Below are 15,117 nucleotides of genomic sequence, written 5' to 3'. Positions count from 1 at the left end.
TCGGTTTTGGCTCAGGTCACGATCTCACAGTTTCATGGATTTGAGTACCACGTCCGGTTGTGCTGATAGCTATTGTGCTGACAGTGTGGAGCCTGCATGGGATTCTCTCTCTCCCTCTCTTTCTACCCCTCCCCCACTCACTCTGTCTCTGTATCTCTCAAAATAAACTTAAAAAATAAATAAAAAAATAAAAATTCAAAATTCAAAGTACTACTGAATGCATATTGCTTTCACACCATCATAACATTGAAAAATCGTTAGCCGAACCATCTTAAGTTGGGGACTATCTGTATGTAGTGACTACAAGAGACACACTTCTGATTCAGAGATACAAATAACTTGAAAATAAAATAATGGGAAAAGACATATCATGCAAACAGCAACCATAAGAAAGCTGGAGTGGTTTTGCAAATATCAGACGTAACAGACTTGAAACATAAAGGACATTTTATAATGCTAGCAAAACTGATAGAAGTGAGGGGACAAGTAGTTCAATAGTAATAGCTGGAGACTTGAATAATGGAGAGAACAACTAGACATGATCCACACGGGAATAGAAGACTTGAAAACTCCATGAACCCACTAGACCTAAAAAGTATCTGTAGAGCACTCTATACAAAAATAGCAGAATATGTATTCTTTTCAGATGCACATGGAACATCCTCTTGGATACACCACATCTTAGGTCATAAACAAAGCTTTGAAAAGTAAAAAGGATTGCAATGATACAATGTTTCTGAGCAATGGAATGAAAGTCAAAATAGAAAGAAATTTGGGAAATTCACATATATGTGGGAATTAAACAACACAGTCCTAAATAACCCATGGGTCAAAGACACAGTCGCAAGGAGAATTAGAAAAAAACTTTGAATGAAAATTAAGACACAGAACACCAAACATGATGAGGCGCAGCAACTCAGTACTTAGAGGGAGATCTATAGCTGTCAATGCTTTTTTTATTCCCAACATCTTATTTTTTTTACTGTGGTAAAATACACACAACATAAATTTACTACCTTAACCATGGTTTATGTGTACAGTTCAGTGATATTAAGTCCATTCGTGTTGTGCAACCATCACCACCTGCCAAACTTCAGGACTGTTTCTTTCCATCTTGCAAAACTGAAACTCCCTCCCCAGCTTCTGGCAGCCATCATTCTATTTTCTGTGTCTGATTTTGACTCATCCAAGTACCTTATGTAAGTGGAATCACAGTATTTGTCCTATGTCACTGGCTATTTCACTCAGCACGATGCCCTCGAGGTTCATCCATGTTACAGCAGGTGTCAGAGTCTCCTTCCTTTTGAAGGCTGAATAGTATTCCATTGTGTGCATACACCATGTTTTGCTTATGCATCCGTCAGTGGGCACTTGGGTTGCTTCCACATTTTTGCTATTGTGAATTGCTTCCATGAACATGGTGTGCTAATATCTTTCCAAGCCCCTGCTTTCCGATTCTTTTATATGCCCAGAATCGGAATTGCTGGATCACGTGGTAATTCTATTTTTAATTTTTTAATGTTTGCCAACTTATTAAAGGATGTGACAAAGGATATGAACCAAGAGCCAGATGGAATTGATGCACAGGGTGAGGTATGGGTAAGGGGCTTGGAATTCTGTGCCCCCTCCAGGCACATGACCCTCTCCACATCTCCACGTGTTCACCAATCCAGAAGTTCCTATTTTTTATTTTTTTGCAGGTTCACCACACTGTTTTCCACAGCAGCTGTATCATTTCACATTACTGCCAACAAAACAGGATAGTTCCAAGTTCTCTACATCCTTGCCAATACTTTGTTTTTAATTTTTTTAAATGTTTGTATTTGAGAGAAATGGGGGGGAAGGGGCAGAGAAAGAGGGAAACAAAGAATCCGAAGCCGGCTCCAGGCTCCGAGCTGCCAGCACAGAGCCCGATGTGGGGCTCGAACCCACCAGCAGTGAGATCATGTCCTGAGCTGAAGTCAGACACTTAACTGACTGAGCCACCCAGACATCCTTCATTTATTTTTTTTTATGTTTATTTTTGAGAGAGAGAGAGCCAGAGAGAATGAGTGGGGGAGGGGCAGAGATGGAGGAAGACACAGAATCCCAAGCAGGCTCCAGGCTCCAAGCTGTCAGCACAGAGCCCAACACAGGGCTCGAACCCATGAACCCTGAGATCATGACCTGAGCCAAGTCGGATGCTCAACCGACTGAGCCCCCAGGTGCCCCAGATTTTTGTTTTTTAAATATAGTAACCATCATAGTGGATGTGAGGTGGTATCTCATTGTTTTGATTTGCATTTCCCTAATGGGTGGCGATAAGCATCTTTCCATGTGCTTCTTGGCCATTTGTACATATTCTTTGGAGACATGCCTATTCAAGTCCTTACATGGTTTTAATTTTGTTTTTTATCACTGGGGTTTAGGAGTTCTTTATATGTTGTGGATATTAACCACTTATGACTTGCAAGTATTTTGTCCCGTTTTGTGGATTGTCTTTTAATTCTGTCGGTAGGGTCTTTTGATGCACAAAACTTTTAAATTTTCATGAAATCCAATTTGTGAAAGTGATTTGTATATGTTCATTTCATTGAAATTCTGAGTAGTTTTAGAGCTGGAGGGAAGTTTTGTAAAGAGGACGAATATTCTTCCCTGGCAGGGCAAATGAACTGGTGGTGATCACTCTTTTGAATTGTTTGGCAACATACAGTAAGGCAGCTACGGACTTGTGTTAGTGGCCTCAGACCCCATCTACTGTTAGGACTGCCTCTTAGGACTAGAGGTTCTAGAAGCCTTAAAAATGTTTCGCCTGTATATCTAGGGTGAACCCATTACCAAAAAACTTTAGGACAAAAGTTGTCTTCTCCAAGCCCAGCTGTTTTGAGATAGTAAGTTCCGTAGGTTACTCTTACCATTAGTGATTTTGCCACTGGCTGCTTCTAAATTTTTTTTTTTCAACGTTTTTTATTTATTTTTTGGGACAGAGAGAGACAGAGCATGAACGGGGGAGGGGCAGAGAGAGAGGGAGACACAGAATTGGAAACAGGCTCCAGGCTCCGAGCCATCAGCCCAGAGCCTGATGCGGGGCTCGAACCCACGGACCGCGAGATGGTGACCTGAGCTGAAGTCGGACGCTTTACCGACTGAGCCACCCAGGCGCCCCCACTGGCTGCTTCTAGTAGCCGTATAGAATGTTCATCTATATATACTTATTATTAAACTTAAGAGTTAACGTAATCTAGAGTCTCAAAGCTCCCAGCTGCTTCAGAATGTAGTAGAGTGTAGCAGGAAGTATCTGAGCTTTGGAGGCAGGCAGGTCTGTGTTCAAATCCCACTCAGGCACTTGCTCGTATGATCCCGGAGATATGCTGCCTACCCTGTGTTTAGCTTCTGCAGCTAGAGTAAACCCTGCTTTCAAAGGTAGTTGTGAAGCCTGTAGGAACATACGGAAAACATACACACAGCAGTCCTTCTGGACGCGATAGCTAGGAATATAGCTTGTTGGAAGCAGAGCTCCACAACCTTTTGTGCATGAAATACAAAGAAAACAAGTAGCACTGGTTACAACACATTTATTTACGTACCCTGTTGTGTGACCGGGAGGTGCTTTTCACTTCCAATAATTGAATTCGGTTATAACAATTAAAATTCCAGAAGGTAAACTAGTAATTTATTGTTGCTCATGAGCATAAGTAAACAGACACGGTACCACATAAAGGAATTTTAAACACTTCTCAACTTTTGGTAATAGCTTTGAATATGGACCACACACTTTGGCAGTGGACCTAATAAATCACCAGTAAGCGTGTAAATCTCATCATTCTCTTCAGACACAAGAGGAAAAATTTGGATTTAACTTTTGAATTTTAGGAACTTAACAGATTCTTGGGAAGCTGGAAAAGGCCGACATTACTTAAGCCTATCGTACTTACCACGAATACAATGGACTGCTATTAAAAATAAAACGGTAAGCAGCAGTCAACTAATTGCTAGCTTCATTTTTTATGTTAGTATTTTTTGAAAAGATTCGACCTCAGACGGCAGGCTACAGATGTTTGTTATCTCAGAGGCGTCTTAACCTACTAATTAACCTTTCACGGGCTAAAGGGACTCTGATCTCAAGAACTTGGATGGCATTATCGAATTGGGACTTTATATTATAGATTAGAAATAGTCATTTCCAAGAGACTGCATCACAGAGGACGCTCCTTTCAGAATGCCTTTATTCTTGGCTTCAAATCGTACTTGCGTGGTATTTTTAGAGGGTTTGGTAAATACTAACAAATGGGTACTCACTGCTAGGGCAGGACGTAAGAGTGTGCTGATCACCAAGTATGAGATTTTACATCACATTAAATTAAAATTATATACTGTTGGAAATAGACAAGATAGGGAGTTCCTAGATCCTAGAAAATATTATGGCTAAGGAAATAGAGAACTCAAGAAAAGAATCCACCTCCAAGAAACTATTTCAGGAAAATAGAGTTAAGTGCCCTGTCTTAGGAAAAAGGTTATTAGTAATAAGGAACAACTGGGACATCATACATCGTTTCTTTGGAGATTAAAGTGCGGGCTATGACGTGGCATATAAAATAATGCGTAAAATAGTGCAATCTTCAGGTGCCATAATTTTTGTTTATTACACATAACCTATGTTCATGTGTCCATTTCTTCTAAAAAAAATTCAGCTGTAGTGACACCTTTAGCTTATTTATTTAGGCATTACTTATACTGTTTTACCCACCTTCGGGGCTACATAGAACATTTTAACATTTTAACAAGTAGAATAACAGCGCATACATCTTGAAACTACTAGAGATTAAGGCAAGCCCCTGTAAAGTTCAGTACTCCAAAAAACACGTTTTACCCAAAAAAAAAAAAAAGAAAAAAAAAAAGCTGCTTCCAAAACCAGTGGCTTTAGACCAGATGGCACCCAACAGTTTTTAAAACAGTGTGATTAATTACTCTGACCACATCTGCGTTTGCCTCATTATTTCCAGGCTCTGAACATAAAAGAGGAACTGAAAAGCAGCAGGTTCTGTGACCTTGGGTTCTGAAATAATCCATCTTTCAGATTATGGCTCCGTTAGGGTGAGGCAGGGGCAAGTCCCCGTCACTGCCTTCTTCCGCCTTCCCACACGTGTCTGTGTCTATGGCGCTCACCTTGCCCAGTTTACAAGCGGGCGCGACCCATTACGATCGAGAAGCCTCCCCTGAAAAGCAGCCGAGGGTGATTCGTGAAGTGCGGTCCCAGGACAACACAACTCACACGCAGCGCCGAAGCGCCTGCCGTCTGACACGGGGCGAGGCCGCTCCAGCGCGGGAGGATCATCTACACCTTTCCTGCCGCCACGTGGCAGTTTTAGCTGATGCCAATAATTTGTCATCTGCCGAACCTTGAATACTGCTACCCAAAAGCAAGTACAACAGCCATCAAACCGGTCAAGGCGCTATCCTAACGTGCTTTTCAGCGAGAGATCTTCGGCCAGATTTAAGCCTTAAACAAACCGCTGATGAATGTGCTGTGCTTCATCCCCGACCGCTACGGGCACTGACCTCGTGACACGTGGTTACAAGCGTGTCCTCTGGAAATGTGGATTTTGAAACAGAAAAATCTACCTTCTGATAGTGTGAATGCCTGTTATGGAAGCCACACACTCATGTTAACTAATGGAAGACTACACATACATTTAGGGTATCTAGATGTGGTTTACAAAGGAACCTGGAAAAGTTGAAACAACAACTGTTGATCATCTGAGGTTCTATCCTTTGATGCATCAGGATCCGACTTTGTAAACCTGTAAACATGTTACTTTAAAGAGTCTTCCTATTACCAGGAAAGCAGACTAGTAAAGGCCATGGAGTATCCGGTGGGCCTGCTCCAAAGTTAGGACAATATGGCTAAATCCTAGGATTACAAAAACGAGACCTGCTGAGAAAATGAGTTCCAGACGGGGACTTTTATGGATGACCTTGGCTGACAAATGTTTTTTGGAAATTGTTTTATTTTAAAATTACCTTCCCAACAAACCATGTAACACTTGGATGTTATGGTGTTTCATTGCAAACACACAACATTGTCAATGGAGTTTCCAAGTCAGACATAGAATGGACCAAAATCTAAGGACAGTATTCTGTAAGGACAATATTAAAAATGGATAAGAAAAAGTTCCACTTGGTGAGGTTAAAGGATGCATAACCATGTCGTGTTGGACGGATAAAAAGGGTGGTAACCTTGTGCTTTTATTCAACTAAGGGACTTACCAAATCCTTAGGTTTTATGCAGGTGTCAGACTCCCACCTGGAAAGGGACAGTTTTCTATATTACACCTAAACTTATTTTAAATAACTGAAGCCCACGGCAACAGTTGTTTAAAAGAACTCACCAGTCAAATAATAACTACATAATTTAGTACATTAAAATAAATCTAGGACAGGAAGAGGTGAAACGTCTCAAAAATATACAACTGGGGGAAATAACCACCGCACACAATTTGGAGGTTGTTAAAGTGACCGCTTAGAAGGGTGAACAGTGCAAGACATGCTTTTCCAGTTACACGCTCAAAACAGGAGTGCAAACGAAAATTAAAGCTTTTGTTTAAAGTTGTAGGATAAGGAAAGCCTGAAATTAATATTTAGAAGCTTCCCTCGGGTCATCCCCCAGAAACGAAATGATCAAAATGCTTTCTCGCTGTACGATTTTCTTCAGTGAGCTTCCTTTCAGTGGCAAAACTGCATCCCACAGCTAGGTCCCCTACTCACCGCCGTGGTGATCGCCACACGGCTCCGTGAGCACACACGGTGGTGAGTAAGGGATACCTGTAGTCACCAGAGTCCGACATCAATAGAGTCTTGGAGTTTGGGCTTCTGCCTTGGCCAGTGTACCTGAACCCTACAGAGAACAGACAAAGCGATGGGCTTCAGAGCCCTCTCGTTCCTGTAAGACCGGAGGGCGAATGGACTAACAGATTCCTCCCTAGAGGCGAGCTGCCGGGGTGGAGGGCGTGAAGCGCTGAAAGAAACCGCTGCTGCTCTAAAAAGTGGAGAAGTACAGAGGTTCCAGATCAATACCAGTGCAAGAGCTGTTTAAGTGAGCTGACTAGGCGATGCATGCATCCATCCATGCAAATGTAGGACATGGCCCCCAAAGAGAACTGAAAACATGTATCTAACAACTGGAGAAGTCCCTTGCCAGTAGTTTATAAAAATAGATAGTCAATACTGTAGAGGCCCCTTCTACAGTCAACGCTATGGAAGTCCGTCTTAGTTACCCATTACTTCAATACCAAAAAGCATTTACTACTTTTCAGACATTCCAGACAAAGGTCACTTATAACAAAAGGTCAGCTTTTTTTTTTTTTTTAAACAAGATACTGTCCATTTAAAAAGTAGGTCTCTTCTTTCAAGTGAAACAGGACGTTTTCTGTATTTGACTTAACTTCTAGTCTGTCCAGACTTTGTTTCAGGTCCTTCTGTAATGTGCATATACGCAGGACAAATAAACCGACTTTAAACACCATCCGCACAGAAAAAAGTGAACTCCTCGACATGATAGAGCAGGTCTGGTTAGTACAAATCTATTGCAAAGTAAAAAGAATCTGTGCGTCGGTCCCACCAGGAGGCGGGGACGCGGCGTCCCGGCCCGGGGGGTTCCAGCGGAAGGTGTGTCCCGAAAGCCCGAGAAGCCGACCGGGCGTCCGGGTCCGCGTCACCGGTCCCGCCACCGTCGTCACCGCCAACGCTGCCGGGCCTGGTCCCCCTCTGCAGCTCCAGGCACGCCCCGCCTCACTTCCGGTTCCGGAGCCGCTTAGATTTCCTAAGAGAGTCCGTGGCCTCCGCCGCCTTTTTCCGCTTCCGGGGGGCCTCCTCGCCGTGCCCCGACGCCGCAGCGTCCCCGACGGCGCTCTCCATGACCTCCCGCAGCTTGTGCTCCAGCTCGGCCAGCCGCGCGCTCTGCTCGCCGATGATCTGCGTCTGTTCCAGCAGCTTCTGGTCCTGGTCCTGAAGCTGCTTCTGCTGCTCCTGCACTTTAGTGCGCAGCTCCGACACCTCCCGCCTGAGCACAGTCACCCCCGCGCCGTTGGTCTTCACCTGCTGCTGGAGCTTGGTGACCTCCTGTCGCGACGGGTTTTGCTTGGAGAAGAGCTGCATGGTCGTGAGGGCCGCAGAAGGTCCCGGAACTGTGGAGGGAGAGTTTCAAGCGGTCAGTCAATCACTTCAAACGTCTCACTCCTGGCAACACTTCAGTAACGAGGCTTATTTTGAAGCGGGGTATCATCGTAGCAGGACTCCCGCTATCGCCTCTTGAAAGCCCACTCGGTTTACTGCGTTAACTTAACAATACCGGAATCTGACTTCTGATCCTCCTGTTCCTGCCACACGATGCGCACCGCCAGCACGTGGAGAAGGGCACTTACTGACATAAACCTGTCCTAAGTATTATAAAACGTTTTTAAGACCTACTAAGAAAACAAAAGTAGTAAAATTAGAATACGATTATTTTCTGTCTTATTTCTCACGTGCAAATACAAACGTTAGACTTCGAAGTACAGGCCTATCGTGTTCTTTAAAAACATTTTTTAAGAATCTTTATTTTTGAGAGAGAGAGAGAGAATGTGAGCAGGGGAGGAACAGAGAGAGAGGGAGACACAGAATCTGATGCAAGCTCCAGGCTCTGAGCTGTCAGCACAGAGCCTGACATGGGGGTCGAACTCATGAGCCATGAGACCGTGACCTGAGCGGAAGTCGGACACGTAACCGACTGAACCACCCAGGCGTCCGCCCCAAGGCCTATCATGTTCGTAAGTCCTCTGTGCACATAGATGTAAAAGCTTCAACTTCAGCCAAACAGAGATGCCATTAAAAAAAAGGGGGGCTACATCACACGTGATGATCATGCAGGAAGGATCTGGAATCACTCTGTTTTAGGAATAGAATGTAACATCGGCATAAAAAGCACTATCCTAGGGGCACCTGGATGGCTCAGTTGTTAACCATGTGACTCTTGGTTTCTGCTCAGGTCATGATCTCAGTTCAGTAGTTTGAGCCCAGCATGGATAGGGTTCTACACTGACAGGAGCCTGCCTAGGATTCTCTCCCCTCCCTCTGCCCCTCCTTCTGTCTCTTTCTCCCTCTCTCTTGGCCCCATCCCTGCTCACACTCTCTGTCCCTCTCTCTCAAAATAAACAAATAAACTTAAAAAAAAAAAAAACCCACTATTATAATCTACCTTTAAAAAAATGTTACCTCTTGTTTTCTACAAGAATGGTGGATCTATTCATACCCTGCATTCATCTCTCTTTCTCCTGCACACACACACAAGCAGGATATTTTCCTCGACTGACACATCCCTCCTCCTCCTCTCTCTGCTTACCTTTATCTGATTTCCACGAACCACATCGAGGCTTCGATCGATCCTTACCTCTTGTGAACTCTCAATCAGACCAGTCAACAATGACTCTATCTTCCTTAAGATTCTGTCTGTCCTAATTGTCTGGCATTTAAATGGACACTTCTTTAAAATATCTCTCTTGCCGGTGATAATTTCATTTTGAGTCTGCATATATCTTACCTGGGGACATAGTAAGATCCTCGAGAGCAGACACCACGTATTACACTTCCTTTTAGTCTCCACAGGACACAGTACAGTGCTGTGCGCATAACAGGTACTCGATAAATAACTGACGTATTAACGCTGAGATGCTGTAGGCTTTATTATTAAATTACAGAGAGCCACTCGATTACCCCACTGAGTACTCCAGGGAGCTAACTAATCCAAACAAAACAAAATGTCTTACTGAAAGTGTTTTCTTGATTTAAAGTATTTGCAAGGGTTGAAGATATTCTGAACAATTTGGTCTTTCAGTAGATAAAGGCACAAATCTCTAGGCTATGATGTACTTTTGCAAAATAGCTACCACAGAAGTGACAGTGTTTAAAATACCTTTATGCACCTTGTCTTTTAAAGTAGCAGCCAGACAGCCTGGGGACTGAAATAATTACCTGAATATTCCATGAAGAATTTGGGTTTTTTTTCCTTGTGTGTTTAATTCTGTTTTAGCATAATGGATATTAACTAGTCAGAAACAAACAAACAAAAAAACAAAAAACTCCCTATATCTATAGCTCTTCACCCAGAAATTCTAACAAATGTATTATGAGTCAGTAGCTATGGATATGTACAAAGATTTAGCCACGAGATCGTTCTTCAAAGTGTAGTTTAAATACCGAAAAACTAGAGACAAATGTGCTTAACAGTAGTGGATCAGTTATACAAGTTACGGTCTCTAATCAATCTATCATTAATGATCATGTTACAGATACACATTTACACACAGAAAAGGTCAAGATGTATGATTAAATGGGGGGGAAAAGTGAGTTACAAAACTCTGCGTGTTACTTTAAACCGAACATATAATAAACAAGGATACCTGGAGGAGAGCCCATGAGTCTTCCAGAGACGTCTGATCCTGGTAATTTCCTCTTTAGAATTGGGACGATCTTTTCATCGAAGTACTCCATTGCCATGGAGGAAATATCCCTTAACTCTTGAAGTACTTCGTGAGCTCGCTGAGGGGCTCTGGTAGAATTGACGTATCTCAACACACGATAAATCTCGTCGATCACCTAAAGTAAAGAGTTCTCGTTAGCACTTTCAAGTTTGCTTTTAAAAGGCAATGGCCGAGTAAGGAGAGAAGGGCCGGCCCCTCCTCCGGTCCCCACAGAGACCAGAGGGCTGGGCTGGCTCTAACACTCCCCGCATTTCATTCGCACGTTTCTACAGATCCTCCGTATCAGGCGCTGGGGCCGAGCGAGCATGAATAAAATACAGCTCCTGTTCTGAAGGAGACCGCAGTGAAACCGGGCGACACGTGGGGGTGGGGCACGGGCCGCTTCGCTCGGGCCCCAGACCACCTCCCACCCCGGCCCCAGTGCCTCCCATGGTCCTTTCCTCTCGCTGTCGGCAGGGGCTCGATCCTCTGGGTTCTGTTTCTGCAAGACCGGCTGTGGACCGGAATGAGGTGTCCCCAGACCCCACTTTCCCTCGATCCCAAAGGGTAGCAAGAGACTCCTCCCTTCGCGGGGAATTGCCAGTGGGGGACACACAGGCCTGGCAAACACGGAGGAGAAACCGTTCCGACCACCCTGGTCCCAATTCTCTTACTGGAACCGTAGCTGAACCTGCATTTCCACCCTCAGCTTTCATCCCTAGAACGAACTGATAAATCACACCTGTCAACTCATTCGTACCATATTCTCTTTAGTGTACGTGGGCTTTTAAATATATCGTGAACACGAGCTATCTCTTTCCATTTGCTCAAGTCTTCCATTAGGGAAAGTAAACTCTGGGGGTGCCTGAGGGGCTCAGTCGGTTAAGCATCTGACTTCGGCTCAGGTTATGATCTCACAAGTGAGTTCGAGCCCTACATCAGGCTCTGTGCTGACAGTGTGGAGCCTGCTTCGGATTCTCTTTCTTTCTCCCTGCCCCTCCCCCACTCGTTCTCTCTCAAAAATAAATATTAAAAAATTTAAAAAAATAAGTGAATAAAGATCCATTAAAAAAGGTAACATTTCTAACTTTTACTACATACAGATTATTTTAGTCGAGTGGGATAATTCATGTTTTCAGTAAAATTAAGAATATTCTCTTTCCAAAAATTATATGCAAAGGACAAGATGAAGGAGGAATGACCATGGCACGCCGGCCCCACAACGCTTCTCCCATTCGGTTACCAGTGGCTGCAATGGCACTTATTAAGAAAACACGGTATTTACCCAATTTTCACAATATTTCACTTTCTAATTGGGTTTAATTACTTTAGCAGCAAGAATGTAATGGCGGAATGAGTCTTGAGGTCTCCTGGAGAGATCACAGGCCACAGGTTGGTCACTTAAACTCTCTTATTTTAGTAACTTTTGATTTTCTACTTCTCAGCAGATCATTCCTTCAATCTTCTTTTTCTTTTTCTAGTAATCTCTACACCCAACGTGGGGCTCAAATTCACGACCCTGAAGTTAAGAGTCATGTGCTCCACTGACCGAGCCAGCCAGGCGCCCCCGGTCGCTTAAACTCTTACTGGCTGTTTCTACAGCTTTCAAATGTGCCACATGCTGAGTCCTACCTGAGCGTGAGATGATAAAAATAATGAAAATATTTTAAAAGTAGGATACATACCAGATATGGTGAGGGACCACCATATTTTTAGAACACGCAGCTCACTGTGTCGTGCTCATGTTTACTTCATTTGTTTTCAAATTTTTATTTAAATTCTAGTTAACATATAGCATAATACTGGTTTTGGGAGAATCCAGTCATGCTCATGTTTCCACTGGCACAGCAGTAAATGACATATTATGGACACGATTTAAGTCTTCAGACTCTTGTGAGTGAGGGAGAATTTCTATCTTGTTTAATCCACTGTTCAGCAAAGTTCCTATCAGAAAACTGAACCTCATGTGTCATTTTTTCTCACTTTCCATCTTTTTGTACTTGAGATCTTTTTCCCTTCTACCCCTTTAATCAAACATTTTTGTTCATAGTTTAAAATCTGAAGTGCATTTAAAATTCTCTGAAGATTTGTACGTGGCATGTGTTTGACCGTATCCTTTTAAAATTTCTCTTAGAATACTAGTCAGTTTCAGAGGCACCTGGGGGGGCTCAGTCGGTTAAGCGTCCGACTTTGGCTCAGGTCGTGGGTTTGAGCCCCGCATCAGGCTCTGTGGTGGCAGCTCAGAGCCTGGAGCCTGCTTCGGATTCTGTGTCTCCCTCTCTCTCTCTGCCTGTTCCTCACTTGTGCTCTGTCCCTCTCTCTCAAAAATAAACATTAAAAAAAAATATTAGTCACAATTTCTTTTTTAAGTTTTATATTCTTGTATGGTTTTCTCAAAGGTGTTTTCCCTGTTTTATTGTGTTTTGTATCAGTTTGGTGATTCTTTACTCTCTGTTCCCATTTAAGACCGGAGCACACAGACGGCTCATAGGAACCCCTTGGTCAGCGAAGACAGCGGGTGGGGTGGCCACAAAAGTCAACGTGAGAACAGACTGATTCTTCTTTTTTTCTTTCTTTCTTTTTTAAAGTTTATTTATTTTGAGAGAGCATGAGCAGGGGAGGGGCAGAGAGACAGGGAGAGACAGAATCCCAAATAGGCTCCGCACTGACAGCGTAAAGCGTGACACAGGGCTTGAACTCACGAACCGGGAGATCGTGACCTGAGCCAAAATCAAGAGTCAGACCTTAACCGACTGAGCCCACCAGGCACCCCCTCTTCTTTTTTCAATGTAAAGGCTCGGGGACTGTTTATATTTATTTTGGGACACGTACAGTAAAGGGAAGAAATGCTCCTAAATAACACTGATTTTTAAGAGTGTCTTCATGTTAAAATCAATTATAAAAGAAACAAAAAAAAACAACATTCTGGAAACATTCGATAAACTCAAATTAAAGGCTATTTCTCAAAACAAGGGACCCGTGTTCTTCAAAAAGGTGAAGATCGAGACAACACAGAAGCAGCACAGGGGACTACTCCCATGGGGGGGGGGGGGCGGACACTACTGTCCCAGGGGGGACATTAAGGAGGTAAAGTCTACGCGTGACCCCAGGCTGGGTTCTGGATGGAGAAAAAGCAGCAGGGAGGGTTATCGCTGGATCAGGGATGAAATCTGAATGTGGGCTGTCGGGGAAGTGTTACCTTATCAAGGTTACATTTCCTGATTTTGATGACTGTGCTGCTCAGTAAGAGAGATGTGCTTTCTCAGGAAATACATGGAAATATTTCAGAATAAAGGATCACAGTATCTCCACTATTTTCAGAAAAAAAAGCCAGATTCAGAGAGAGAGTGAAACAAACGGGACGGACAAACAGTAAACAATTGCTGGATGTGGAAAAGAGACACACAGGAGCTCAGTGTGCGATTCCTGCAATTTCTGTGTGAATGTGAAACTGCATCGAGACAAGAAGTTACCAAAATGAGAAGAGATTAAAAAATGCTACCTCACCAGTCCCCCGCCGCCTCTCCGGCCAAAACACTAAAAACAAACCAACAAAACCTAGTACATAGATTTGAAGTTTGTTCGGGGGAAATCTAGACTCATGACCTCGCATGGTCACTTACACTGAAAATCCTGACTTTGGGGAACCAGCATGTTTCATCAGAAGTGTTTCCGGGGCCCCTAGTAATGCTTAAGAACAGGGACTTGTCCCTGTCTTTCTCCTTCCATGTCCCAGAACGGTTAGCTGGCCTCCGCTCACTTGTGTGCCTCAGCATGTGTCAACTGCCAACACGGACCATGAACTTACTGTACGAAGTGGGACTTCCAGGTCAGAAGGCTTGAAAACCGTACACGGGGGTAAGCCCGGTATCTGCCAGCTCTCAGTTCTGAGAGAAGATGAACGGGGGACCAACAGAGCGGTTGGGGTGGGCAGCTGCGGCCCTGGTGGACCCGCAGCGGTCTCACGGGAACACAAGCACACACGTGTCCTCGCCGAGTGTCATACACGGCTGTTCCCCAGACAGGAGGAGCTGTGACAGACCATGTGGCCCGCAAAGCCAGAAACACGTACCGCCTGGCCTTTTACAGGAAAACTTTGCGGATCTCTCCCCAGGGAGGACAGTGGCAAACTCCCAACTGCTCTGAACTCTTTAGAGATTTTCTCCTAACGCCGTTACCAGTATCGTCCCCGTCCAGAGACGCCATCTTAACCCCCTTCCGTCAGACCTGGTTTTTCGCTCAGTAGAAAGGCAATGACCTAGCTGTGAGGAGTTGGAGAAGGGACCTGTAGGCTGAAATCACTTTTATTTTTATCTTATATTTTTTAGAAAGAGAGAGCAAGAGTGTGCGAGCGGGGGAGGGGCAGAGAGGGAGAGAGAGAATCCCAAGCTGGTTCCACGCTGTCAGCTCAGAGACCGACTGGGGCTTAATTTGAGCTCGTGACCTGAGCTGAGACCAAGAGTCAGACACTTAACTGAGGCCCCCAGCAGCCCCTAAATCATTTTTAAATATAGACTTGGGCGCCTGGGTGGCGCAGTCGGTTAAGCGTCCGACTTCAGCCAGGTCACGATCTCGCGGTCCGTGAGTTCGAGCCCCGCGTCGGGCTCTGGGCTGACGGCTCAGAGCCTGGAGCCTGTTTCCGATT

The 15,117-nt window shown here is 44.2% G+C and overlaps 1 protein-coding gene across 3 annotated transcripts in view; it reads right to left on the bottom strand.

Moving 5' to 3' along the window:
* Window positions 1–3,538: 3,538 nt before the first annotated feature.
* Window positions 3,539–15,117, bottom strand: part of FBXO28 (F-box protein 28) — a 30,768-nt gene continuing 19,189 nt past the window's right edge. For 2 of the 3 annotated variants that reach the window (XM_023248109.2, XM_045048476.1), the window contains exons 4-5: window positions 10,413–10,608; window positions 3,539–8,162 (exon numbers count right to left, since the gene is read on the bottom strand). In XM_023248109.2, the coding sequence (XP_023103877.1) occupies window positions 7,768–8,162; window positions 10,413–10,608 (591 nt within the window). In that variant the 3' untranslated portion in view covers window positions 3,539–7,767. Of the gene's footprint in view, window positions 8,163–9,127; window positions 9,633–10,412; window positions 10,609–15,117 lie in introns of those variants that run through there. The other variant, XM_023248110.2, reaches the window with a different exon arrangement.

The sequence above is a fragment of the Felis catus genome, chromosome F1 (assembly GCF_018350175.1).
Source record: "Felis catus isolate Fca126 chromosome F1, F.catus_Fca126_mat1.0, whole genome shotgun sequence".
NCBI classification, from domain to species: domain Eukaryota; kingdom Metazoa; phylum Chordata; class Mammalia; order Carnivora; family Felidae; genus Felis; species Felis catus.
Note: the sequence above shows the minus strand (reverse complement) of the source record. Positions and strands in the feature narration are given on the sequence as shown.